General features: G+C 37.6%; 4 protein-coding genes, 2 non-coding genes and 2 pseudogenes across 23 annotated transcripts; 1 reads left to right on the forward strand and 7 right to left on the reverse strand.

Moving 5' to 3' along the window:
* Window positions 1-389: 389 nt before the first annotated feature.
* On the reverse strand, window positions 390-6,334 carry LOC125597825 (DExH-box ATP-dependent RNA helicase DExH12-like). 15 transcript variants are annotated; one of them, XM_048772330.1, is made up of 10 exons: window positions 3,108-6,333; window positions 2,836-2,894; window positions 2,609-2,705; window positions 2,090-2,165; window positions 1,920-1,997; window positions 1,598-1,789; window positions 1,332-1,363; window positions 1,170-1,247; window positions 793-1,063; window positions 390-705 (listed from the first exon to the last, which is right to left on the reverse strand). In XM_048772330.1, the coding sequence occupies exon 1, from the start codon at window positions 5,989-5,991 to the stop codon at window positions 3,196-3,198; it is 2,796 nt and encodes a 931-aa protein (XP_048628287.1). In that variant the 5' UTR covers window positions 5,992-6,333; the 3' UTR covers window positions 390-705; window positions 793-1,063; window positions 1,170-1,247; window positions 1,332-1,363; window positions 1,598-1,789; window positions 1,920-1,997; window positions 2,090-2,165; window positions 2,609-2,705; window positions 2,836-2,894; window positions 3,108-3,195. The 15 variants fall into 15 exon arrangements, with proteins under 15 accessions (XP_048628287.1, XP_048628290.1, XP_048628289.1 ...); XM_048772333.1 differs by having other exon boundaries at window positions 1,217-1,247; window positions 1,598-1,643; window positions 1,740-1,789; window positions 2,609-2,894; XM_048772332.1 differs by having other exon boundaries at window positions 1,598-1,643; window positions 1,740-1,789; window positions 2,609-2,894.
* A 413-nt stretch (window positions 6,335-6,747) lies between these two features.
* LOC125597826 (extensin-like) lies at window positions 6,748-8,544 on the reverse strand. 2 transcript variants are annotated; one of them, XM_048772343.1, is made up of 3 exons: window positions 8,173-8,544; window positions 7,100-8,092; window positions 6,748-6,941 (listed from the first exon to the last, which is right to left on the reverse strand). In XM_048772343.1, the coding sequence occupies exons 1-3, from the start codon at window positions 8,384-8,386 to the stop codon at window positions 6,910-6,912; spliced, it is 1,239 nt and encodes a 412-aa protein (XP_048628300.1). In that variant the 5' UTR covers window positions 8,387-8,544; the 3' UTR covers window positions 6,748-6,909. The 2 variants fall into 2 exon arrangements, with proteins under 2 accessions (XP_048628300.1, XP_048628299.1); XM_048772342.1 differs by having other exon boundaries at window positions 7,100-8,095.
* Window positions 8,545-11,299: 2,755 nt separating this feature from the next.
* Window positions 11,300-14,201, forward strand: LOC125597827 (2-dehydro-3-deoxyphosphooctonate aldolase 1-like). Of its 2 annotated transcripts, none has more exons than XM_048772344.1 (14): window positions 11,300-11,409; window positions 11,486-11,589; window positions 11,683-11,780; window positions 12,004-12,100; window positions 12,275-12,376; window positions 12,456-12,515; window positions 12,595-12,669; window positions 12,753-12,837; window positions 12,920-12,978; window positions 13,088-13,132; window positions 13,471-13,569; window positions 13,654-13,701; window positions 13,795-13,842; window positions 13,945-14,201. In XM_048772344.1, the coding sequence occupies exons 2-14, from the start codon at window positions 11,554-11,556 to the stop codon at window positions 13,999-14,001; spliced, it is 909 nt and encodes a 302-aa protein (XP_048628301.1). In that variant the 5' UTR covers window positions 11,300-11,409; window positions 11,486-11,553; the 3' UTR covers window positions 14,002-14,201. The 2 variants fall into 2 exon arrangements, with proteins under 2 accessions (XP_048628301.1, XP_048628302.1); XM_048772345.1 differs by having other exon boundaries at window positions 11,304-11,409; window positions 12,311-12,376.
* An 899-nt stretch (window positions 14,202-15,100) lies between these two features.
* On the reverse strand, window positions 15,101-15,186 carry LOC125597836. Its single transcript, XR_007331988.1, has one exon. It is a non-coding gene; the product is annotated as a small nucleolar RNA snoR116 (small nucleolar RNA).
* A 54-nt stretch (window positions 15,187-15,240) lies between these two features.
* On the reverse strand, window positions 15,241-15,318 carry LOC125597837. The gene has a single exon (XR_007331989.1). It is a non-coding gene; the product is annotated as a small nucleolar RNA snoR117 (small nucleolar RNA).
* Window positions 15,319-16,883: 1,565 nt separating this feature from the next.
* On the reverse strand, window positions 16,884-19,702 carry LOC125597824 (annotated as a pseudogene).
* Window positions 19,703-20,213: 511 nt separating this feature from the next.
* On the reverse strand, window positions 20,214-23,334 carry LOC125597828 (annotated as a pseudogene).
* A 711-nt stretch (window positions 23,335-24,045) lies between these two features.
* On the reverse strand, window positions 24,046-26,539 carry LOC111210730. Of its 2 annotated transcripts, XM_048772361.1 has the most exons (6): window positions 26,296-26,539; window positions 25,980-26,037; window positions 25,577-25,621; window positions 25,164-25,292; window positions 24,642-24,723; window positions 24,046-24,244 (listed from the first exon to the last, which is right to left on the reverse strand). In XM_048772361.1, the coding sequence occupies exons 1-5, from the start codon at window positions 26,487-26,489 to the stop codon at window positions 24,661-24,663; spliced, it is 489 nt and encodes a 162-aa protein (XP_048628318.1). In that variant the 5' UTR covers window positions 26,490-26,539; the 3' UTR covers window positions 24,046-24,244; window positions 24,642-24,660. The 2 variants fall into 2 exon arrangements, with proteins under 2 accessions (XP_048628318.1, XP_048628317.1); XM_048772360.1 differs by lacking the exon at window positions 24,642-24,723.
* Between the last annotated feature and the right edge of the window lie 558 nt (window positions 26,540-27,097).

A 27,097-nucleotide genomic window follows, 5' to 3' on the forward strand; every position in this document is an offset into this window, starting at 1 on the left:
AACGTATTCATGTGATGAGTATTCTGAGTTACCTCAAGGTATTCGTCCAGACCATACTTGGATCCTTCCTTTCCAAGACTAGACTGCTTCACTCCCCCACCCCCCCTACCCCCAACACCTGCACATCAAAAAGATGTGACCAAATCAGGCCCGTCCCTGCCATAAGGCAAATAAAACATATGCTATATAGAAAAAAAATTAAGGCCACATATTACCGAATATTAGCTAAGTCAAATGGTTAACAAGTTTGAATTGAGTTAGGATACCATAGTTTGATCCTCCTTTTGTCCAATATATAGAAGACGAATTAAGGCCACATATCATCAAATATTAGCTAGGTCAAATGGTTAACAAGTTTGAATTGAGTTAGGAGAACTATCCTCCTTTTGTCCAATATAGTTTTTATTTTAACCATTTGATTATTTCTTACACTTTTGTACTGATTTGGTGTTAATGTATTACTATATATTATTGGTATATAATATAATAGGCCACACAATTTTTTTAATGCTTTAGGCCACCCCAAATTGTGGGACGACACTGGACCAAATGAATGACTAATTTTCAAAAATGTGATTCTTCCATTTCTGGTCTTGCTTCTGTTGATATGAGTCCTTTCGTTCACCCCTACAAGCCCGTACTCAAGTGCTTCAGAGACACGCCACGATCATTGGACACTGTTTGTGAATATATAAGCAGCAAGTCCTGCACACACTCATTCCCTTTAGCATGTTAGCCCGAGACTTGAGATATATAGAAAAAAGGTTTCTAAGGTTACTTGAGAGGACATACCTGCAATAGTGTCATTAGCGATTCTGACAGCTTCCTTCTCGGTTATGAACCGAATAAGGGGAGCTACTGGTCCGAAAATCTCCTTCCTAAGAAACAAATGCGAAGAACACTAGATGCTTCAACTTCATTCTTTAGAGACACAAAAAGCTAAAACACTGAAATTATGTGAATCTTTCAGAACTTGCATAGACATGATCACGGATAACAGTAGAGCCTCATAAAAAGTCATCCCTAGACTGTGCCTTTTGCCGCCGAGAATGATTTTTGCTCTCTTCAAGAAGAATAAAACAACAAATACAGAAGAGATTACTCTTGTTAGTATATAATACGAGAACTGTTTCTAGCTGAATGACATACAAACATAAAATATGAACCACCTCAATTAGAAATCAAGGTTTGCAAAGATGCATAAGGAAAAACATACGTTGGAAACAGCATCTTGTACGAATGACTACCTGCAATTATTTAGCATGAAGAGCAAGTCTTATTAACACTAATAATGCCATCAAACATTATTGATATGTATGAAAACAATGTACCTTTTGAATTAATGCACCGTTTATAAGTGGACCTGTAATAATGTAGAAGTGACAAATAAATTTACAGCAAAGTAGTAGAGTAGCCTTAAATCAAGTAGCTTGGTATATGGTATATGCCAGTTGACAGAACTAGAAACAAGGTACCAATAATCTGCTGACCTAGATTCGATAGTAATTAGCCTAGATTTTTATATTTTTGTAATCACCCAATCATCAAGATTATAACATCACAAAGTAGACGCATAAGATCCAAAAAGGGGGCATACCTGGGTGTCCCCTCCTTAAAGCCATCTCCTACTTCTAATTTTTGTACTGCTTCAGAAAAAGCCTCAGCAAATTTATCATATATACCTGTGGAAAAAAAAATACTAATACTAGATGCAAGATCCATAGGGGTGTGCGCTGTACCATCTTGCACAAGTACTCTGTTCGCACAAACACATGTCTGTCCACTATTCCTGCAAAATATCACAAGATCAAATGAGTACTATAACGTTTTAGAGTACTGAAGATCTTTAAAGTCATGGATCAACGTTTTTTGCATCTTCTAGATAAAGCAATGCCTTAACACTCATGACTATCACTTACCGTTGCTTTTACTGCAACATCCAGGTCTGCATCATCAAATATTATGGAGGGTGCATCGCCGCCAAGTTCTAGAGAAACCTACACCATGGAAAAAAGAGGTACCAGCAATATTTGATCTAGAGGATATATTTCAAAATTTCAAATAACATTACATTGTGGCTTAAGCATACCTTCTTGCAGTAGATGCAGCAGCTGCCATCAACTTCTTCCCAACTGCTGTTATCCTGTGAACTTTATTTTCCTCACCTGGGTCACACAAGAAACAAAGCAGTCAATTAATATGGTTACTTATCATGAATCACTAACTACAAATGGCAAAGATACAAATATCAGAAAGTACACAGAGATGATTAGAAAACACCCTGTTGAAAATACATGTAAACGAATCATACAAAAAAAACTCAAAACAGCTGCAAAGAATTGGTCTGGTCAGAGAGTTCTTGATGACATAAGGAACATCATTAAAAACTAGGCTTCCAGCCACAATAGTCACACATCAGATTAGTAGTAGCCACATTCATGACAATACAAGCATTTGGAGATGGGTTACCAGATTATGTTATAAAGGAAAGACTACGTGTTCGAAATCTACAAATTATCAGGTCATCTCCCTGACATGAGGGTATCAAAATTGATTAGACCAGAGATCCTGGTGGGATATATGGTTCAAGCCTAAAGTCATACTTTACCGGAGTGCAAATTCAGTCGCAGCAAGTGCTGTTAGGGGCGTAAGTTCAGATGGTTTAACAACACGACTGTGCATCCAGAAGCAAGAGCAGGGCTAACCTGCATTGCCGTCAACCATCCACATCAAACCTAATGAAAAAACATAATCTACTGGGATAGTATACAGTATACTAGGCAGGTTCTATAAAAGAGAAGGCAAACTGAAAAGGTACAACAAAGCAAGACTTTCCGAGTAATCATGGCTAAGGGAAAGTTCCACGAGGTTATTGCGCCAACAACACCAATACGCTGCATAGAAAATCAAGAGAGTCAAGCAATGCAGGTGTAATTTAAACACCCGCTATTGTAAATACAGCCGGTCAGCCACATGAGGTAAAAAAATGGACACGAGATTACTGCCATGAATATTATTGGTGTGTGTTAAAACAAAAAGAAACTGGAAAATTTGACCCAAAAAAATAGAAACAGTCAAATAAATTTACAGAAAAATAGAAGAGTAACCTTAAATCAAGTCGCTTGAGATGCTAGTTGACAGAACTAGAAACAAGGTACCAATAATCTGCTGATCTAGAGTCTAGCCTAAATTTTTTTATTTTCTAGTAATCCTCCCAACCATTTTCAGAGCTTTCTCAGCCAGTTGAACCCATCCGCGCTTCAATACAATTTCATAGAGAGCTCGTACAAGACGTCCAGCGTTCTGACCTATAAAAACCATGTCTGATGTCAAAGAAAGACTCTCAAGCTTAAGATGTGAAATGTATGCCTGTAACAAAACATTAATCTTTGCACTGGGCTCCTCCAGAGTTTCCTTGATCGGAACCGTGACACGATCCAAAAGTTTCGCCAGTTCCATCTTCTCATCTGGCCCAACAGTCACATACTTGAACTCCTCACTCAGCGATAGCAGATGATAAAGATCTATATCACCCATCGTTGGCTTCAAAAGCTCATTGTACGTAACTATGGTCCCATGACTTACACAGTTGTAGCTAGCAATCCGTCCCAGATCAGTAACTTGGAAACATCCACTTTTCCTGTCATACTTAACCAAGTTGTTTTTGTCCAAGATAGTAGCAGCTGAGTGTATCAGGTCAGCTCTTCTTCCCTCCAACACTACGTCTTTTGCAAGGACATCAGGCGCTAAACCATAAAGCGTTGGATTACGAACCATACGGTAATATAGATACGTATAGCCAAGCCAATGGCAAGCCTCTCTAGCATTCTGAACCGTTCCAAGCGCAATTTCAGCATTAAGCTGATCAGCAAGTTTTAAAATAAACTGGCTTTCAATAGGTAGTTGCTCATTCATCAAAGAAAGATAAAACTGCACCTTGCTGTAGCTAGTGATAATTATACCTTCCCCATATTGATCATACTGAGGTCTTCCAGCATGACCAAGCATCTGCATAACATCCAGGGGAGTGAGTTCCATCCACCCCCCTTTCTCAGGATTATAGACCTCGGTTCCTTTGATTATGACAGTATGAGCATGCAAATTCACACTCCATGCGAGAGTTTCTGTGGAAACCAAGACTTGCACATGCCCTTCACCAAAAAGCGCTTCAACTATCTCACGATCACCCCTTGTTAGCCCAGCATGATGAATAGCAAAACCGTAAGGCAGAAGTTTTTTCAGATCACCATTCTTAATAAGTTCAATCTGACTCTGAAGAACTTCACGACTTGCACTATCTTCTTTCAAGAATCTGCTGACGGTATCGTTAGCCATTGCTGTCTCCACTATTAATTTTGCAGTTTTTGCTGTCTCCTTCCTCGAATGAACAAAAATAAGAACCTGGTGCTTTCCAGCACCAGCCAACACTTTCTTATAACAAAGATCATTCATCATCTGGAACTTCTGCAACGGTTCTTGCACACTGATTCCAATATACTGCTGACTAAGAGGCACTGGTCTGTAGCTGCGGTCGAACTTAAATAACCCTTTCTTAAGATCAACCCGCAAAAATAAGGCCACATCTTCATAATTTGGCAGTGTAGCTGACAAACCCACCAAGCGAATATTCTCCTTGGTGGTTTCAATCTGTCTAAGAGTCCTAGCGACAATGCTTTCAAGCACAGGCCCTCTATTATCATGAAGAAGATGGATTTCATCGATAATAACAAGGCTCACAAGCTGGGTATCACTAGACTTCCTGGTGATGATATCCCACTTTTCTGGTGTGGTAACAATTATCTGGGCCTCCTCAATTTCTTTCCCACTAAGAGACTGATCCCCACTGAGTTCTTTCACAGTAACTCCATAATCCTTCAGACGATAAGACAGGTTACTGACCACCTCAGTAACAAGGGCTTTCATGGGTGTAACATAGACAATTTTGTAATTTCCATGGTTATATGTTCCATCACCCTTCTTATTGAATCCGATTTGCTGGAGAATGGTGAGCATGGCAACATTGGTTTTCCCAGCATCGGTTGGAGCACAAAGAAGAATGTTATCTTCCTTAAATAGTGCGGTCTCGTATACTTTGCTCTGAACACTGTTCAACTGTCGCATTCCCTTAAAAGCCGGTTGAGCCCAAGCTGGCATCTCCCCGATCTTCACAAGCTTCTCATTGATATCCACCTTTTTAGAAACCCATGGGACGTTAAGTTCATCATATCCCTCGCAACGACTTCTGTAGAAGCCAGGTGGAAGGACACACGTCTCATTCGCCATCAGGAAACCACCTTGGTCAAAAGCCAAGCTCTCCAGGTCCAGCATCTGACGCTGACCCTTGAACCAACCACTTTTGAAATCTGTATCAGCAACAGTTATGTCCTTCAAACACCGGGCTGCTTCATAAAGACTTTTCAGCAGGTTCTCCTCCCTCTCTATCACTGTTTCTCTCTGGAGCCAGTATGCATCAATATCCTGAACGTTCAGACTCGTGCCCTCCCCTGCATCCACCTGTATACCTCCAGTTTCCTGAAGTTCTTCATCCTGGGCTATATCAGAATCACTCTCTTCTTCGTCCTCCTCAAACTCAACAGCCACACCAAAGTCGGTGATCAATTTCCCAAAGGAAACAAGCTGATCGAAAACCTGATTCATCTCCTCAGGTATAGGCTTCAGAAGCTTCTGAATCTCCAACTTCTTTTCAGGGTTATTGACTGCATCGTTATTGAGAAGAGCCAAGATCTCATCTGCGGCACCACTAACAATATTCAAAGGCAACCCACCCAGATGCTGCTGAATAAGGCCAATCATAGCCTCATAAGCATCCCTTGTCTCCTTAGTCTTGGGCTGATAAACCACATCATCATCTCTAATACAATGCCTCTTGCTCTGCCGATCAGAAACTGTATCATCACGCTCCAGAGGCCTTCCCTTAGCAATTCTATCTCCAGAGGACTTAGGATCAATCTTCTCTCCCAAGTTCGCCATCACCAAAACCCAAGGATTCAAGATCAAACAGATAAACAATGTTAACCACAAATCTGATCTAATCGAAGAACTTTCAAAACGCCGACGAGATTAAACCCTAATAACCGCCGCGAAACGAAGCAGAGAGAAGTAAGCTTACGGTGACGAGCTACGATTTAGGATTCTCCGTTCTCAGCGTCCTCTACCTCCGTATGATCGATATATGTTTTGAGAGACCTTAAGCTTACAGTTTGTTTATATAGTGCGAATCAGATTGCAGTTTTTCTTCTTCTTTTTTTTCTTTCCTTTTTCTTCTAGTATTTTGCCGAAAACAACTTTTTAATATTAGTTTCCATTTTTCCAAAGTCCCAATTTTAAACTAAATTCTATAGGCAGTAGGAATATTTTATTAATTAGAATAATCTTCAGTGGATATGTCTTTTTGTTTGTCAACCATCTATATTAAATTAAATTTTAGTCGATTCTAAAATTGTTCTGAAGTAATAAAAATAATTTCAATCAATATAACAACACCAAGAACATAACTAAATTAGTGATACAAATTAAGCAAACAAAGCATTGGTGTGCAACCGGAGTAGAGTTCTCTTAAGAAAATAATGTCCTATAAATATCATTGTGTGTATAAAATAAAGGAATAATTAGTGATAGTAATTAGTAGATGCAACGTATTTGTAAGTCTATAAGACCTATCCATTACCAAAAAAGCAAGATACGAATTTAGCATAAGATTTATAACTACGCTGTTATGCCATTCCATAGGAAATTAGTATTTTATAAACCTTAATTGGTTACAACTTACAAGTGAGAGAGACCCACCTAATGTACTTACTATAGTATATGTATCAAAACATAGTTGATATTATTCGTATCCACATGAAAAATAAATTAAAAAACGAGAGACGTCTTCATCTTCATGCATTAGAAGAAATCAAAATGGCACCCATTAAAGCCTGTTTTCAATAAAAGAAGAGTCAAAAGGTTAAACAAATATCCATATTATCAGCTTTTAAATAAGAAAAAGGAATACTATGATAGAGTTGAACACCAACAAAGAAAAGGAAACTATGATGAATAACTATTATTTGAAATATATATGTAAATATTTTACTTGGGTCGACGGTGACAAGCATGCCGGTGCCGCCGAACGAGCACGACCCACCAGAACCTTTGGTCCGCTGCCAATAGCTATTGAAGGCGTATGAAGCATGGGCCCACAATGTATTGGGTTTAAAGCATGCCCCATTGGGCTGAATTGAATGGCAATCAGCTCCTGACCCACATGCAAAATTCATGGCTTCTTGGATGATTGGGTCAGGCACTGAAGGCTTAGCAACGCACCAGTAAGCCGAGGTCGGAGTCACGCTTGGTGGCGGTGGTACCATAGGAGGCGGATAGACGATCGGAGGTAAAAACCCTGATGATGGGGTTGGAATATTACCAGACGGTGTAGGAGTGTCGGTCGGGGTTGATGGGCCTGGCTCGGAGTAAGGTGGGCCTGAAATGGGTCCTGATGGGCCTGGTGTATAACCAGGTACTGAAGGGCTAGGAACGGTCTCTGGCGGGTTTGGGACTGTAACGGGTGGGTTGGGGTTTAATGATGATTCTGGTGGGTTTGGGTTAGAAGATGATTCGGGTGGGTTAGGAACGGTAACAGGTGGGTTCGGGTTAGAGGAGGATGTTTCAGGTGGGTTTGGAATTGAGTTTGGGTTTGAGGTGGAGTCAGGTGTGTTTGGGTTCGAGTTCGGATTAGAAGATGATTCAGCTGGGTTAGGTACATTGATTGGGCCTGGAGGTGGGCTAAGTTCAGGGTAGGAGGAGGAAGGAGGTGAGTTTAGCGGAGTATTTGGAGGATTGACGCAAAAAGGAGAGGCATTTTCGGGAACTGACAGTGGGGCAAGTGGAACATAGGGAGATAGAGTGAGAGTTGCACTAACACTATTAGGTTGAGTGTTGCAGGATGTTGTTGAGTAATCCAAAGGCTGAGCTAGATTGAGTTGTGTCATCATTTTCTCTAACATTGATGTATGTTTTAATGCTTTGATGATCAGCTTCTTTGGCTTCTTCTTTGAGTCTCTCTCATGCCCCACAAGTTTTCTTGCATCTACTACAAAATTAAAATTAAATTATATTATATTAAATGCTTTTGGAGATAGAAATGGAGAGAAGAAGAGAAAGGTTTACCAGAATAAGTGAAGAAGCTGGCCGAGAGAAAGAGACAAAGGAGAATACAAATGGTTGTGATAGCTCTATTTGATTCCATGGGTTTTAAGATGAAGTCCAGAAGAGATGCTAAATCTTTACCAAGTGGAAGAAGAGCAAAATAACTTGAAAATTTATCTTCTCTAATCTTTCTTTCTATATATATATACATATATCTTATTGTGTGTGTATGCATGTGTAGAAAAGAAAACACAAAACTCTAGGAATCATTCAAAGGCAACCTGTGGAAGGATATAAGGTTCTGTTATGTTTCTCATAAAGATTGGTCCTTTAGGAGTTCACTTTGTTGTCCTCCAGGTCTCACTTTACTCCTGAAATTAAATGGTTATATTCTTATAGCTAGTCCTTAACTATTTTGAAATAATTAATTGATTTTTGACTGTCTAAACTAACATGTCATAGTACAAGAATATACATATTTGTACGACAATGGGCATATATGCTTGCTTGACATTGCAAAAATAATCACAGAGGAAAGTTGTTTTATAGTAACCTTTTGCTTGCTTTGTACTCAAACAAAGCTCTTTAGATTTATCTTTTTCTTGACTACAACCATTTGCATAAGCTTCACATATTCTACAATATACTCTTCTTTCTGGACTTGACGGTTGAGAAAAAATATAATTAGAACACAACTGATTCTCTACACTATTTTATTTATATGTCCTCCCCCAGAAAATAAGCTTAATACAATTCCTGGTTCTTTGATGTACGCAACAAAATTCTACCAAATTAAAGATAATATATGTTTTAGAAATTCAAATATTTAACTGCTACAATCATTTAGTTGTGACATGTTCATGAAACTAAAGAAAGAACCAAAAGCTTTGCCAAGTAGAATTAGACCGACCTATTAAAGATGTGATTGTTTAAGTGGAATTGGGACTGTATTTGAGTCTGCAATACTAAACCCTCCAGGAAGATGATCTACATTCTGTGAAACTGCTAAAAGTATTATTAAACTCCTACAAAATTTCACAGCTGGTTATAAAAACGAAGAAAATTCAAGTAAAAGTAAATTTCATTGTCCGAAAATTCATATAGCTTAGAATAATTATAGTTTTAGAATAAAATATTATATATAAATATTTAGACGATTTAAAAACCAAATAAAGCCCTTTTCAACAAAAAATAACAACCAAATAATCAAATATATATTAGTTGTCTGATTCTTTTTAATGGACAAAATCATTCGAATTATCAGAGTCAATGCAGATGTTATCCATCCTAAATGCACGAATTCAGTTTTGTTTTCACTGCTAGATGATGATGTTATTTTGATGAAATATTTGTTTATACTTAATTATTATTATTTTATTTTAGTTTGCTAAAATTATTTATTTGTTTTGTTTATATGTATTTTATATTGAATCTAGTCTTTGGACGGAGAAGATAGAGTATTAGACGAGTCAGGTAGTGTTATAGCTTATATACAGTGCTAAAGGAATAAGATCAGTAGAGTCAGGTTTTTTTTTTTTTTAACTAAGAGAGCCAGGGTTGATGATCATGTTATGGTTGGTGGGTTAAAGAAGCCTCTCATGAGCTATTTTTCCACGTGAGAAACTTGTCTGTTGGAGCCGTGCTTATAGCAGTGGTTCACACTCTCCACGGGTTCAGGAAACGAATGCTTTACTACGGTGTAGTCCCGAGACGTATAAAGCTAGTGACAGGACCGACATTGAAGATTGTAAAAGCTCAGATAGATGCTGAGCTCGGTTGATGTAGAAGATGGATTGCATTCCTCCACAAGGTCCATAAAATAGGAAACTTAGCCCGTCGAACCAGTCCAAAAGTGTCAGCTTAAGTGGGTGGCTCCCGACCAAGTAACTGCGATGCTCAGCTATTCGCTCAGCATTACAAAGGAGTAAATCAGATCGCCCGACAGCTCGGCCTGACAGTGATGGGCCCATTAGAACGAACCAACCTAATGCTGGGCAAGAAAGGAGTTCATCTATATAAGAAAAGGAGAGAGAGACGAGAGGGGGATCCTAGAAACTATGGTTTTACTCTTTTGTATTCTCGCCGACTTGTACTTTCCCAGCCAACGCTCTCCGAGCACCGGCTTACTTTCCGTTTAATCTTTCCTTATTTGTAATCAAACCGTTCATCGATTTAATAAAACGTCTTTGAACTAACACACCGACGAGTTTCGTCCCTCTTACTGATTTCCGACCAAACTCGGTTCAAACAATTGAGTCGCCTTTAGAGGTCGTTAGCAAAGTGGTGTTGATGGCACCAGGAGAGTCGGTTATGGAGTGGTTGAATAAACCGATCGTTCAACAATTTCTTTTGAATGAGATCCTGTCACGGGCTGATATATTGATGCATAAACTGAATGTGATGTTCCCAAGCTCTGCTCCTAAGGCTAGATCTATGTTGCCTCTGAAACCACTCATGTCTTCCAAGTCGTTTTAAACTCAGAAGAGACAGAAGAAAAGTCATGGGGTTTGTTAATGACCCTCGTTTTCTACTTGGATTCTGTTTCAGATTTCTCATTGTTAATACTTGTCTGAAGATATAATGGAAATTATATGTTTACATCTTCGTATCATTGTTAATTTGTGGCATGTTAATTCATTCCATGTTAACCTTCTCTCCATCAATACTTGAGTCAAAACATTGTACCATTGTTCGAAACAAATTCAAGCCCGAACTAAAACCGAAAAATGATCTGGACTGTTAAATTAACTGAACAAATTTGGTAAGATAGTATTTTGAATGTCAAGTATTATCTAAATTCGATCCGTACTATTCTTCCCCTCCACAATAAAATACATAAAATTCGAACAAAAATTGAAAAAACCGACACGATAATAATCTAAAATAATATCTTAATAGTATCAAATATTACAAAAAACCTCGAATAAAATACATAAAACCTAAACAAAGCTAGAAAACGATATGAAAATCAAAACTAGTATCCAAATTGTATTATTAAATATTTGGTTCTTGTTTAAAAGAATTTAAATGAATTTAAATTGAAAATAAGTTTTCGTTAGAGATATAAATTTTATTTGAATCCAAAGTATTATTAACCAAACTTAACCAAACATCCTAGACCAAAATTTAGAGTGATTAAATATTCTGGGTATGAACTAATCTGTCCGTGCGTCCAAACAGGCTAAAAGGTGAGAGGAGGAGATCTCATCTCACTTCCCTTCACTTCACTCTGCAACTTCGAGATCAAGTTACCAGAAGGTCACATTCCTTACCTTTCCTTCTCTTGTTTGCTTCGTTACAGACTCATTGATTTGTTTTTTTTTTCTGTACTCAGATTCTGATCCAAGATCTTCTCGATCGTGCAGCTTTTGTATTCCAAGTTGTTAGCTTTGACGAAAAAGAATGGCGGCAACATCACCACTCTACAATAAGCTCAAGGTTTTGAAAAATCTCACCTCTTTTTTTTGTTTTTTTTGCGTTATGATGGTGAAATTGAGTTTGATGTTAGTAAGCATATAACTCTCTGTATAGGATGCTGAACCGTTCTTCTTGTTGGCTGGTCCAAATGTGATCGAATCCGAGGAGCATATCCTTCGAATGGCAAAGCACATCAAACACATTGCCACAAAGTATGATTTTTTTTTTGTACTTGTGCATTACCAATGAAGCTTTTGTGTTCTGTTTATAACATCATTACCTTCGTGTATTAAAGTGTATATGATTCCTATTACTTTGGCACTACTGATGAAGCTTTTTGTTTGGTGTTTATAGCATTGTTACATTAGGTTCTTGAGAGATCTTTTGTATTGAACAATGTGGTTTCTTTTTTCATGCTAACCATTTTGTGTGTAGAGTTGGGCTGCCTCTGGTTTTCAAGTCAAGTTTTGATAAGGCTAACAGAACTTCTTCTAAGTCCTTCCGAGGTCCTGGCATGGCTGAGGGTCTCAAGGTAATCTTTACTCTTTTTTTATCACTCTGTTTCTTTCCTTCAAGTAGAGATGGTTAGGAGCTTAGGAGGACTGTGCATTTGAAAAATCTTCACAGAGTTTCAACATTAAAGGAACCGTATGTTACCGGTTAGCTGACTTATAAGCTGCTTCAGTCTTTTAGTGTTTCTGTACAGATAATCATGTTCAGCTTTTATGGTTCTCCAACACAGATTCTTGAGAAGGTGAAAGTAGCATATGACCTACCAATAGTGACTGACGTTCATGAATCGATCCAGGTATAAAGAAACGTATTCACCTCAGAGAATTGAGTTTTAGCAGGTGTTTTGTTACCTTTCTAATGCCTTTTTTATATAGTGTGAAGAAGTTGGCAAGGTTGCAGATATAATTCAGATACCAGCATTCTTATGTCGCCAGGCAAGACTGTATATTCTTCAAGGCTTTTGTTATTTCTATCTTCTGGGTCATTATATAAGCTGTTAATTATAATTTCCAGACAGACCTTCTGGTTGCGGCAGCCCAAACCGGAAAAATTATCAATATCAAGAAAGGACAGTTCTGTGCTCCTTCTGTGAGTTTATTTCTTCTTACTTGTTTCGAGCTGATACAAAAACTTTTTGCTTTGATGACTGTGTGTATGATGAACTCTTTAAGGTAATGAATAATTCGGCAGAGAAGATCAGACTTGCTGGGAATCCAAATGTGATGGTTTGTGAAAGAGGAACCATGTTTGGATACAGTAAGTTATCATCTCCTATTGAATGTTTTGGTCCGTTTTGCAATTTGCTGACTGGTACTCTGTTTTGGTTTTGGATGATCAGATGATTTGATAGTAGATCCACGAAACTTTGAATGGATGAGGGAAGCTAATTGTCCTGTTGTATGTAAACCTTGCTGCATCTTTTTTCTTTCAACATTTTGTATTCTGATTTATATTGCACTTATTCATTCTATTAGTTTAACGTACTTGTTTTATTTATTGGTGACAGGTTGCTGATATAACCCATGCACTACAACAACCTGCAGGCAAAAAGGTATGGTCACTTTTGAAAACAGCTATTTCATAGAGGCCAATGATATCCAAATACTTATGCTCAAAAAAATAAATACTCTTTCCCTTCCACTAAAATAGATGTTTTAGAAGAAAAAAATCGTTTCACAAAGATAGACATTTTATGTTTCTATGCATAAATTGTAAACTTCAAAAAAATCAACTGAGTTTTAATAAATTATTATTAATTAAAAATTCTTAGAAATTGATAATTACAAAAAAAAATGATGTATTTATAATAGTGATTTAATGAATTTTCTTAATATTTGTGAAAACACTAGAAAATCTATTTTAAGGAACAAATAATACATTCTTATGCAGTTGGAGGGTGGAGGTGTTGCTAGTGGAGGACTACGTGAGTTGATACCCTGCATTGCAAGAACTGCTGTAGCAGTTGGTGTTGATGGAATTTTCATGGAGGTAGGATAAGTTTGTTTGATACCGCTTAGGGACACCACATCCTTTTTAGACATTTTATCAAAGTTCATTTGATATTATGATCAGGTTCATGATGATCCTCTAAGTGCTCCCGTTGATGGTCCAACTCAATGGGTGAGTTTTATGCCCTTACTAATGGCAAGTATTCATTCTCTTATTCTTGAAAATTAATATTGTTTACGTTGTGTTGTGTTTTTGGTTGTCAAGCCTTTGCGTCATTTAGAAGAACTCCTAGAGGAGCTCATCGCCATTGCTGTAAGCCTTTTCAGTTCATGGATTATTGCTTTATGATTTTAAGAGTGTCTTTCTACACAGCATTAGCCTTTGCAAGATCTTTGATTCTTATATTATTGGCAGAGGGTCACAAAAGGGAAGCAGCGATTCCAAATAGATCTCACACCGTACCGCGATTAGGATTGAAGATGCAAGTAATCTCCGAGGTGAGAGAAGCAAATGGGCTGCTCATCATGAAACTGTTAATAATCTTTAGAGACCATGATAATGCATCATCTGTTTCTTAGACGTAAAATCTACTTAAGCAAAGATCATTATTTGTTTTTGATTTTAAGAGAAACTGTTATAAGCATATAATAATAACTATGATCGTCACTCGATGTAAAAGCTCGTGGGTTTCCCTACCAATTTCTGAAAACACAAGTCAACCAAATCTGCACATTATCTTCAGTGCAACAAAATAGATATATATACACCCGAGTCTGAGAATGGCCCAATCACTGGCACTATGAACATATGACAAAACGGTCTTGCCCAAGGATTTGCTCTTGTTGCAGGTTTGAGCTGCTGAGTGAAGTTTAAAATCCAAGTTATCGAACCTTCGCTTTGTTTTATCTTTTGACCTCCAAATTATCCTTTATTTAATTGTGTTCTTCATTAAATTTCCAATTAAGGTGTACTAATTTCTCTCCCCTAAACTTTTAAACGAGTAATTATTATACTTTTGGTGCAAGTTTTAGACCAAATCTCATACAATTAAGGTGTAGCCGGTTATAAATTCACAGCATCTGATCAGGAAGCTCGATACAACCCAGTCATATAGCGGTTAGCCTAGCAATACAATCCAGTAATGTTCGAAATCAAAAGACTTACTATAAAACGAGGTAACATATTGGGACATTGATCGTATTGGCCAAAATAAAAATGAAGCCAATAAAAAATATCTTTGAACCAAGATCAATATCGGCAACGTACAGCGCTTTATCCACTATCAAGAAGTGAATCAGAGACTCTAAATTGTTGCCTTTAATGAGCTAACAAAAAAAAACTAAACACAATATTATTTGTTACTAATTAGTCGAGGAACCATGTCAGTATGTTAGGCCTTTTGAATGCACATGAACTATGTAAACTAGAACACGTACCAGAATATCAGCCAAACTCAATTTCGCGGCAATAAACAGCTCTTAATACACTATTGTATAAGAAGTGTACCAGAGACTCTAATTTAATGCCTTTCGTTTAAAGACGCAACGAGGAAATCATAAACACAAAACTAAGGCTCAGATTAAATAAAGAAGTTTACATCAACGAGCTGTGAATCTCTCAAAGTTTGATGGTAATCTTTTTTCATCATCCCCGCCTAATCATCCAGAGAGAAAAACACGAGAAATAGTACACATAGAGAAATAGATCCAAAAGCCTCAGAACCTAGAGGATTTAAACTCATCAACGAGAAATCTCAGATGGTACGGACAATCTCAAACATCACAGGCCTTGTGTACGGGCAATCTTAACCTATTAGTCTTAAATCTAAACTCTAAAACTGTTACGCAGCTAGACAGAAAGGACATAGGACGTCAGTAAAGAAGGAGAAACGCTCTTGATTGATGTCTGAGAATCGTTGGAAAATGCGGCTTATATAGCGACCATACTAGGTTACAAGTACCACCATGGGCCAGCAATATTTTCAAACCTGACTCAAATGGGCCGTATATAGGGGACTATTATATATTGCACTCAAAATTAATTGGCCTTTATACACATTCGATTACATGCACGTTAATAACGTTTAGCTTTGGATCTGTAATATTTTAACAGGCCGTAACATTGGACTCATGCCTTTTTTCCAGTTACAACATTAACGAACAAATTAGTCAATAACATTGGGGACCACAATAAAATCATCACGCTTCGCTACCAGAAACCAAGTAAGCAGGATCTAAGAAGATAAACGATAGTGTAGGCGTCTGGTTACACGATTAATCTATTTCAATTTTTCTCATATGTTTTAAAACTACAGTGAACTTTATACTATAAGCAAGTAAAAAGCTAAACGATTCCATTAAAGAAGCTAGGGGTGGGCGTTCGGGTACCCGTTCGGGTTCGGGTCGGGTATTTCGGATTTTCGGGTATTTCGGTATAGAGGTGTAGAACCCGTTCGGGTATTTCTGTACTTCGGGTCGGGTTCGGGTATTTTAAGTTCGGTTTCGGTTTATTTCGGATCGGGTTCGGATATTTAGATTTGAAGAAAAAAAAATCAAAATTTTTATTTCTCAAATTTCTTGTATTTAAATATATAACTTTCACTTAACTATTTTTATTTTTAATAGATTGCATGGTTAATATATTTGGACATAACATTTTCAAACTAAAAAGACATTAATTTGATTATTGTTTTTAAATTTTGGATGTAACTTTTTGTTAATGGCTGAAATAAGAAGTTTGACATGCATTTTAAGCGAATAGCAAATCATCTTCTACGTAATTGTATGTATATCATATGAATTTAAAGTATGTGTAGTATCAATATAAATATTTTATATAAAATGAAAGATGTAACTATAAATATAAGGTTAATTATCATATGTTCGGTTATTTTCGGATATCCATTCGGGTTCGGATATTACCCGTTCGGGTTCGGATATCCAATCTCTCCTAATTCAATACCCGTTCGGATATTTTGCTACTTCGGTTCGGATTTCGGTTCGGGTTTTTCGGATCGGGTTCGGGTGCCACTTCGGATTTCGGGTAAAATGCCCACCCCTAAAAGAAGCTCGCAAAGAATAGTTGCTTATTGATAAATGACAGTAGTCTAATACACCAAATCTATGTTTTTTTTTTCGTGGTTGCAGATACTGAACAGAACAAAAAAGAAGAATGCTCGTAATAACCAAATCAAACCCTTAGAAGATCTAGCACCTAATAGAACCAACCAATCCAAACCGCTTGTAGAAGATTACAAAAGAAGTAGAAAGTCTCAAAGCTATGCAAGGACCCGTGTGTGTGCATGTGCAGCTTGCTTAGCGGCTGGCTGCTACCATAGCCATGTGCTCTATAGGTCACGCACGCGGGGTGCTGTAAAGTAAAAATGGGAGACGAACAGTTAGTGTTTGGGAACTGTTGATGGATATATCTGTCTGAGTATATTGAGATGAGCAAGGAGAAGTGTACCTGTAACCCCATTCGTTGTCGTACCAAGAGACAAGTTTCACAAAGGACTTGCTCAATCCAATCCCGGCATTGGCGTCAAAGATACTTGACCTGTTATTACGAAATCGAGATCACTACATTAGTCAACCACAAATCCAGATTTCAGATAGCTCTGAGGAAAAGAAGGAAGACCAACCTTGAATCACCGACGAAGTCATTGGAGACTACATCTTCATCAGTATACCCGAGAATGCCTTTTAGAGGCCCTTCTGAAGCAAACCTGTTACATCAAATAATAAGAGGTTACTACTAGTTGTAAATTCAACTCATGAAACAATAATACTGTGATGAGGTTGTGAGTGTTGGAAACATACTTAATGGCGGCTTTAACATCTTCGTAAGATGCACCTTTCTCAAGTCGACAAGTTAAATCCACAACGGAAACGTTTGGTGTTGGCACACGGAATGCCATTCCCGTCAGTTTCCCGTTCAGTTCTGGCAGAACTTTCCCTACAGCCTATTTCAACCACAAAACCACGGCTTAAAAATGAGGACAGAGCTAGGACAATTACATGGTTGTAGCTAGCTACCCATGTGATTTTTGTGTGAGTACCTTTGCAGCACCGGTAGAGCTAGGAATGATGTTTTGACTAGCTCCCCGGCCTCCTCTCCAGTCCTTCATTGATGGTCCATCAACAGTTTTCTGAGTAGCTGAGAGACAACCAAAACACATAGGTTAGTGTTAACAGGTAAGTAATGTACAGTGATTTACAGCAGGAGAGCCAAGAGATATATACCAGTGGTGGCGTGGACAGTTGTCATCAAGCCTTCCAGAATACCAAATTCCTCATGCACCACCTGCCGAAGAAACAATTAAGCTGAACTTAAACGAAGCTCTAAGCAATGAGGGAAGAATATGGAACATTACCAACCTTAGCAAGAGGTGCAAGACAATTGGTGGTACAACTTGCGTTGGAGACTATATCCATGTTTGGTTGGTATGTCTTCTCATTAACCCCAACAACAAACATGGGTGCATCAGCTGAAGGGGCAGAAAATGATTACTTTCTTTGCACCACCCTGCAAAACCAATGAAATACTACTATCAAGCAACCATATGGCATCTCAAAACAAGGTTATCTGAATGCGTATGAAAGTGCACCTTCAGATGGGATGCAGCCTTTGACAGGGTGGTGAATACACCTGAAGACTCAACAACATAGTCAGCTCCAAGATCAGCCCAAGGGATCTCAGCTGGATCTCTGAGAAATAGTTACAAAATATGTCATCTTCTAATTTCTAAACAGAGATAGTGTGTTATCTGATCTGCAGAAGACAACATGTCGCTTTGAAAGGATACCTCTTGCTGACAACATTGACCTTCTTCCCATTGATCTCCAAGGTAGATTCATCAATGACATTGATGGTTCCCTTGAAATTCCCGTGAGTAGAATCGTACTTCAACATGTAAGCCTGTGAATCAAGTTCCAAAGCCAAACATATGTTCATAGGAAAAGAAGACGAAAACATATGATGCATCTTTTAAGGTTTTCTATGCCAGTTTCAATCAAGCAAGAAAGAAAGAAAGAAAGCAACTCCTATTAAGAAGAGAGCAGAAAGAGTGTTTTAAAATATAGCCTGACAAAAAAGAAGACACCCTTACCATGTACTTGGCATCAATGAAGGGGTCATTGACTGCCACAACGTCAATATCATCCCTGGATGTTGCAATGCGGAGGACCAACCTTCCAATCCGACCAAAACCTGTGAAACTCATAGAAAATAAGGAGCTTCTGTAAGAATGAAAACGCTGGGGCCTCAAAAATTATATTAATAACTGATGAAAAGCACATACCGTTGATCCCAACCTTAGTCTTTCCAGTGCTACTTGACCCTACTCAAACCAATCAGATCAGATTCACCAATAAGCATAAATCAACAAAACACATGTACTAAAGTACTATCATTCTTACTTTGAACTGCAGGTGGAGCTTGCGTAGCCGTGGCCTTGATGGGTTGCAATATTGCATTGCATTTTCTGTACATTCGATGATATATATAAGAAAAAAACCTCTTAAGAAATGAAAATTTGCATTTTATTTTACAAAAATTAAAAGAGTTGGGAGAGTTTTGTCACGGAACTGTAGAGACAAAGATGGCCCAGCAGCACCAGAAAATCTTGACGATGTGAAGCTGCGACTCAATCCAAGGCTTGCGGAAACCTGAGTATTTGAGACAAAAAAAAAGGAATAAACATGAGAACATACGAGAAGGCAAGAAACAAAGACCGCTAAACAGGAGTGACGTCATCATTACACTGAGAAACTCAGAACATAAACAAAAGGCCCCGTAAAGACAAATCGAACAGAAACACGAGGTAGAATCCGAAACGCAGCTGAATATATGAATCAGTAAGAGGCAAAACGTAGTCTCTGACCTTAGAATGATCATACGAGAAAGGGGTAGCGACCGAGGCGGCGGCGGATCTGAGGAGAGAAGAGGAGGCCATTGAAAATGAAAGAGATCTCTCGCTCGACTGGTCAAAAGAAAAAACCCTAAGAACACTAAAGAACCCTTTCGGTGGCTTATGGGAGTAGTAGGTGTAGAGCCAAACCCCAAATATATAAGAATATGAATCCAAAATGTCCGCAACGGAGTTTTTTATGCGCCTACAACACTCTCTACTGTTGCAGAGACGACACTCTCTGTTGATTTTGATGGGTTGCGAATCTGGTGCGGCCCACCTATAAAGAAAGACACATATATTAATTTATTGCCATAATCAACGGTTGTTATTTCGTAGTCTCATATAAGGACACGTGTATTAGATCCTACGCTTGGGCCTCGGCCTCCAATGATACTTGAATTTCTTTTGTCGTTTTCGGGTTGAGATACTAACCTCTAGTGTGATGCCACGTCAGACGGATCTGGGCCGGGGTTTCAAAAAGGCCCTCTCTAGCTCGTATATGTCAGCTTCACGAAACTGAAACATAAATGGACCAAGCTACATATGCATGTATATACATCAATTCAACACCATTTATCATCAATCTGGTTCATAGTCCAAGCAAATATCTGATACACGATTAAGAATCAAAGAGCGAACAAAAATTCATAACCAGATAATATCTCTTTTGTGATTTGAACAAACCAATTAATCATTGATTAATAGTGGCTTTTGGTCTCATATTTCATGAAACTGAACTACTCTGCAGACAAGCTGTGTATAATAAACACAGTGATTCTGACATGTTTAGTCTTTTATTTCAAAAACGAGATTTAAACAACATTACAAAGCAAATCAGTGTACAACAATGAAAACTTCCAAGAACAACTCTATGAATAATAATGCATACAAAAGCATTTACGTATCACCATTTTTCCCCTTATAACCTGCCCCTACACTTCACACTTGGTCTTTCTCATTTTTCCCTTCAGCTTCTAGTTCCAGAGATTCGTCTACTCTAACGTAATGTCAAGCTTAAGACAGACTGAATCAAAACTCATTTCTCTTCTCGACAAAACCCCTGATGTAAAATAACCTTTTATGTATATCATTTCATTACCTAAGTACCTATCATGACCCGGCTTTTTCTATGCCTAAGACGTTTCAAAAGCCTAAATCGAAGCATTGAGTCAACATCATACCCTGCAAGTTCCATTCTGTTTATGAGTCGAGAAACAATCTCCACTCTGTCTCTGGTTTGCAGGAGAGAGCTTAGGAGGTAGTTACACACTCTAGGCATCAGCTTGAAGTTGTTATCCAGAGTGTACGCGAACACATCAACAGCTGAATCAAGTTGTTCTCTTTTGCAGAGTCCATGAATCAGCTTGACACAGCTCGGAGGCGTGACGAGGATCTTCTTCTCCCTTAAAACAGAAAACACCATCAAGGCCTCCTGAAACCTCCCTGCTTGGCATAACCCTATCAGCCATATGGTGTAAGGTTCGAAACAGAACTCTTCTCTTCTGGTATCCAATTCGATTAGCCGTCTTAAAGCTCTCTCGGTTTCCCCTGCCTTGAAACACTGTTCAATCTCATTAGCTGTTTCGTCGTCCAGACAAGATATCTTCTTTAAGTATTTCATCCATAGACTAACAGCCACCGTGATCTTTCTTTTCCGACATGACCATGTCATGAGCGATTTGTAAACGGCTGGACTGTGTCTGAAGTCATCTTTCGCGTAAAAGAGTTTAAAAGCTTCTTCTTCTCTACCAACTCTGTGTAGTCCGTTGATGAGAGTGTTGTAAGTGACGCTGTCAGGGATAAACCCTTTAGCTGAAGCACATTGAGAAGCTTGAGAGCACCGTCAATGTCTCCCGCTTTGCAGAACCCGTTTATCAGAACGTTGTAAGTTACAATGTCAGGCGAGTTCCCAGCATCAGCAAGATGCGCAAGGTCCTTGTACGCCTTCAGAATCGAACCAGATTCAACCATGGCGTCAAAACTCCGGTTTCCACTATACGAAAGCCGTAGAAACAAAGAAGCAGGTCTCCCCACCTCCATTTATGCAGCAATAACCTAGCTTCCTTGAGCTCACCGGACTTGCAGAGACCATCGATCAAAGCGTTAAAACTAGGAACCGAAGGAGAACAGCCTCTCTTCTCAATCTCATTGAAAATTTCTTCAGCTTTCCTAACTAGACCATTCCTGCACATACTACAAATCAGGATCGTCTGTGTGAACTCATCAGGGAAGGATTCCGTTTCCGACATCTCGAGATGAAGAGACCGAGCCTCTTCCAAAAGCCCTGCTCACATAGAGCCTTTATAACAGCATTGTAGCAGTAAGTATCTGGGGGAATACCTTGCCTCGGCATGCTGCTTAGCAGCTTCAACGCATCCTCAATCTTCCCTGCCTTGGATAACCCTTGAATCAGTATCGTGCACAAAACAACATCAGGCTTGATATTCTTCTTAAGCATAATCTCATACAACTCAAACCCCTCATCGTATCTCCCACCTCTAAACAATCCATCGATCAAACTGCTGCAGCCTCGGAGACCAAGCACAAAACCATCTTTCTCAAACATCCGCAACAGCTGAAACGCCTCAACCATTTACCTAACTTACAAAACCCATCAAGCAAAGCATTGCACGCAACAGAATCAGGAGCCTCACCAGCCTCTTTCATCTCGTGGAACAGCTTCCGTGCGTCTTCAACACTCCCTCTCTGACACAAACCCGAGATAAGAATCGTATAAGTAACTCTATCAGGAAGAATCCCTCTCCCCGTCATATCGTCGAACATCTTCTGTGCATCGTCATTCTCCCTTTCTTATACAACCCATCCATCAAAACACCAAAGGTATACCGATTCGGGGCGCAGTTACACTTGAGCATCTCGTTGTAGACAGCGAAAGCAAGCATAAAGAAGACTTCTTTCCTCATCATGACTCGCAACACCGCGTTGTACGTGAACACATCGGGTCTGCATCCGAACTCCTTCATCCTCCCAAACGACTCCACCGCCTTCTCCGCCGAACCCATCTTCGCATAAGCCGAGATCAACACGAGGAAGCAGTACGAATCGACGGAGACGCCGCTTGATTTAAGCTCCTCCAGAGTTTGCCAGTAGAGATCGCATCCGTTCTCTTTGGATAACATATCGATGAGCAGAGAGAAAGACTCTTTGCTCCTTAGACGCTCTCTCCTCGACGCCCATATGAAGAAACGGAAACCTAACTGCGGATTGAGATGATCTTTGATCACCGATGTGATGGTTTTGTGAGATAGGAAGGGGACGAGCGGCTCCAAAGCTGGCTCTATGGGTTTCGCCTTGGATAAGATGGCGATGACTTCGCTGGAGATGTTGAATTCGGTGGTGTAGGGACGCTTTGAATAGAACTGGATGACTGATCGAAGGAACATTTGTGATCTCATATTAGATCAAATCTCATTGTTTGGGAGTTCATTAGATGCAGAAGCACTGTAAGGGGATTAGACGCGACGGAGAAATGAGGGAAGAGAGAGAGTAAGGATGGGGGGAGAGACGGAGTCTGAGGAGGGAAGACGGCTTTCTTTTGATCGTCAAGGGTTCTCTGCCATCGGAGCAATCTCTGAGATGATACCAGCCGGTTTGTACGTAAACCGGTATGTGACAATTAGTGAAACCGATCGGCTTTTAGTAGAATTAAAACGGCATGCTTATATCAGAACGAAGTTTTCTTCTTTAAAATAATATAATTTCATAATGGAATTTTCACTTTATATAGTCCCAACATAGTATTTTTTAAAGATAATCTCATTTGTACTCTATTTTATATATAAAACTAGGTTCATCTACTCCTGATTTCCTAGACATTGAATTAACTTGGTCGTTTTTGTATCTAACCGTTGTGTTCAGATGTTGCATCTATAAACATTGCATCTTAACATTATTTGGTCTTACTGTTAACCGTTGTATTCAAATGTTGCATGTCTTGCCAAGAAGATAACCTTATTTGAATATCTGAGAGATGTTCCATCCGTGGATTGGCATTTTTCATTGGAGGATTACTATAAGCTTAAAATATCCTAGATTAATTCAAAAATAAATAAATATATATATATATATATATATATATATAGATATTGCATCTGAAAATTATTTGGTTTTACTATTAACTTTTAGTTTTTACATCCAGATATCACAACTAAATGCTAATTTCTGTTTTGATTTAATCTAGATATAACATATTGAGAAAAATGAAAAGCATGATTTTAACTTTTAAAGTATTTAAACAACAACAATCACATTTAAGTATATATATATATATATATATATAGTTAGGGGTGTCAATATGGGTAAACCAACCCAATCCAATCCAAACCCAAATGGATTGAGCAGTTTATGAATCATGAGTTAATCCAACCCATTAACTAAATGGATTGGGTTAAACCATAACCCATTTAAATTAATGAGTTAGTGGTTTTATTGGGTTGACTCATTAACAATAGTATTAGTAAACATAATTTACAAATATTTACTATATCACAATAATATTACCATCAACTTACTAACATTTATAATAAAAATGCTAATCAAAAATTAGCAAATTATATAATTTTCTTTTCTCAAGTTATATAATATAACTCATCAAAATATTTGAATTAACAGAAAATCAAATGTCTAGCAAGAAAAACAAGATTGCCTCTCTAGTCTCCACCATTACACATTAACAAGAACTATGGTCGTTTGGTAATAGAACACAAACAAAAGTCTCTAATTCCAATCGAGCCACTTCATCATTTCGTTCACTTCTCTTGTTATGTCTGCCCATTGTTTCACCTAAAACACAAAATCAACCATTTGAGTGCAAACTCATATCTTAAAATCTCTTAGAAGAATACAACATTCAAAGAACCAATTTAGAGATAGAGAATATTCTGCTTGATGAAACACTCACTGTAACAATCATTAGCTACACTATTCATTTACCATCCAAGGTGTAAAACACTTACATAACAAGAATCCAAAAAGAAACTCGTTTCAAAAAGGGATTTTCACAAGTGCTTTTCTTGTTGAATTATATTGAGGACACAACAGCCACTACCAAAGAAAGAATCATAGTATCGCAATAAACCAACGAGAATGACACACTCAAGAATCATGCATATCAAATTTCTCAAGTAGAGTCAAAGAAAAGAGTCAAAATATTTACTTTGAAAATAATCAAAGAACTTACTCCTTTGGTGGACGTGTGATCATGTCTTCCACATCATTTGGACTCGGTCTAATAACAACCGTCTCACCTTCACCATTATCATCTACAATTTCGAAGAGGATAGTGTTAGACTTTTATACACATGATCAGTTTATAAGACAAAAGTATGTATACCTTCATCATCAAGCATATTATAACCATATATCCAAGAACGAGTACACAATAGAGCTTGGACGTTACTAAGATAATCTCTAAGTTCTTCATATTCAACAGAAAGGAAAGGAAGATTATGTCTAATAATCACTCGACTAAACTTTTCCCTAGAAACTTTATCATCAAACTTCCTTTCCTTTCTAACATCCAAACAATTTGAGCATTTCTCAGCATGACGTTTCAAATTAGATGTTCCACTAGTTGGCAACCACACATAGTTCTTTGGACACTTTTTACAATATGCTCTCTCTTGGCCATTCTCATCTTTTTCTATTGTAAAATAATCCCAAGCAGTTGATCTCTTAGTTCTTTTGAATGATTAGAACTTACTAGAGCCGTTTGTGATGCACTTGTGGATGATTGGCCACCACTGTTTAGAAGATCTTCATTATTCATCATCTTTGTTGACACCTTGCTGCTACAAGACTTGTAGTACAAGTGTTCCACAATCACTGATACCTGTCAATATAAAGAAAGTCTATTAGCACTATGAAGAGACAGAGTCAAAGAAAACTCTTCCAGCCACAAATAAAATAAAGCTTGAAAGTCTACAATTTTTTTTTCATACGCTAGTCAAAATCTGAATTTCAACAAAGACATATCACGTAAAGAACTACAATCACTGATTCCATGAACTCCCAATAGAGAAAAAAGCATTTTCCAATAAGAAAATATCAAACCAAAACCTATTTCTCACAGACTCATCAACAAAATTATAATTTCTTAAATTAAAAAGAACTCACCTTGCTGCTACAAGTGTTCCACAAACACGTAAAGGATGTTGATACCTGTCAACGTAAAGAACGTCTATTAGCACTAATGCACTATGAAGATACAAAGTCAAAGAATACTTCCAACCACAAATAAAATAAAGCTTGAAAGTTCACTAGTGTTTCTTCATAAACTGGTCAAAGAGACCTTATCAATGAGCTTATATGATGAAGCGAGAAATCTGAATGTCAACTTGAAAACATTGAAAACGCAAAAATCATTTTCCAATAAAAAAATATCAAACCAGAAACTATATTTTGAAGTATAGTCATTTTCCAATAAAAAGTGACTAGTATAACCCAAAATATCATACGCATGATCAAATCGAGTATACAAAGACATCACAACTCAAAACTCAAATACAATCCAACTTACAACGCTGGTGGAAGAGTAGTGGTGATACTCAGTGTTTGGTCTCCTTGGTAGTGAAGATCTGAAAAAGAGCAACATTCAAAACTCATTCTACAATCAAAACATCACAAAGAGACTCGGATACTAAACATGAATAGCTTCAATCATCACTCAAGAAGAACAAAGGTACATCAATACAAATAAATAAACCAAACAATGAGACAATCCTTCCATGAAAGTCACTTTCAAACCCAGAAAAATTTACTTCAAAATTGATCCCAAATCAGCAAAATCAGTGACCCATAAAGCCAAATTGAAAAAAAAATAGAGTTTGACTCACAAGGAAGATGAGTTGATGTGTTGCGATCGATAACCCAAAAGCAATGACCCAAAAGGGTTGATCGATGTCGTGATCGATGATGAAGGTCTCGTGAGATCGAGAAAGAGAGAGCGTCTCGTGAGAGAAGAAAGAGAGAGAGAGACTAAAACATTATGTGAGAAAAAGTGGGTTGGATTGGATAATCCATAAACCATTTTGATTCAAACCAATATTAATCCAGCTCACTAAACTTATTAATATAGTAAGATTACATAAATATCACATTTAAATGTATATATGTATAATATATTAATATTTGTGATCTAAATAAAAATCCAATTTTCTAATTTTAATTAAAAAAAATTCTGTTTAGGCAAAATATAAAAAATGAGAATCTGTGTAATAGGTTCCAACCAACGGGAACATTGACCAAATAATGTAATATGTTTCAACTTTAAGATTGCTAAATACTTAAAGTTTGAATCTATGGATTTGAATGGTAACCACGGTTTTTGTAATATAATCGATGCGAAATTAAAGTACGGTACGGTTCATGCGGTTTATGGATAATTAAGTGCAAATTTGATTAAAAATAATGCGGTTTTAATTTAAAAAAAAGTAGTTCGGTGTTAATAGGAAAACAATATAAAATAAATATATTAACACAATTAGAAACTAAATTTATTTTCTTCGTTATAGACTTATAGTGTCATAATATTTTATATAATTTTAAATATTGAAATTAGTTTGTAACAAAAATTCTAATATATATATATATTTGTTAATGTAAATTTAACTACTATTTTTTTTGAAAAAAATACAA

This window comes from Brassica napus, unplaced genomic scaffold (genome assembly GCF_020379485.1).
Source record: "Brassica napus cultivar Da-Ae unplaced genomic scaffold, Da-Ae ScsIHWf_1545;HRSCAF=2147, whole genome shotgun sequence".
Taxonomy (NCBI): Eukaryota; Viridiplantae; Streptophyta; class Magnoliopsida; order Brassicales; family Brassicaceae; genus Brassica; species Brassica napus.

Excerpts from the sequence above, each read along its gene's own strand:
- LOC125597827 (XM_048772344.1), top strand. The coding sequence starts at position 11,554 with ATGGCGGCAACATCACCACTCTACAATAAGCTCAAG. Across the intron at positions 11,781-12,003 it reads ATCAAACACATTGCCACAAA|AGTTGGGCTGCCTCTGGTTT; the intron begins GTATGATTTTTT and ends TTTTGTGTGTAG. Across the intron at positions 12,838-12,919 it reads AGGAACCATGTTTGGATACA|ATGATTTGATAGTAGATCCA; the intron begins GTAAGTTATCAT and ends TTGGATGATCAG.
- LOC111210730 (XM_048772360.1), bottom strand. The coding sequence starts at position 26,489 with ATGGTTTATGGATTATCCAATCCAACCCACTTTTTCTCACATAATGTT. Across the intron at positions 26,038-26,295 it reads CACATCAACTCATCTTCCTT|ATCTTCACTACCAAGGAGAC; the intron begins GTGAGTCAAACT and ends GCTCTTTTTCAG. Across the intron at positions 25,293-25,576 it reads GGAACACTTGTAGCAGCAAG|GTATCAGTGATTGTGGAACA; the intron begins GTGAGTTCTTTT and ends TTATATTGACAG.
- LOC125597826 (XM_048772342.1), bottom strand. The coding sequence starts at position 8,386 with ATGCATACACACACAATAAGATATATGTATATATATATAGAAAGAAAG. Across the intron at positions 8,096-8,172 it reads CAGCTTCTTCACTTATTCTG|TAGATGCAAGAAAACTTGTG; the intron begins GTAAACCTTTCT and ends TTAATTTTGTAG. Across the intron at positions 6,942-7,099 it reads GCTTGTCACCGTCGACCCAA|GCTTTAATGGGTGCCATTTT; the intron begins GTAAAATATTTA and ends TATTGAAAACAG.
- LOC125597825 (XM_048772334.1), bottom strand. The coding sequence starts at position 5,991 with ATGGCGAACTTGGGAGAGAAGATTGATCCTAAGTCCTCTGGAGATAGA.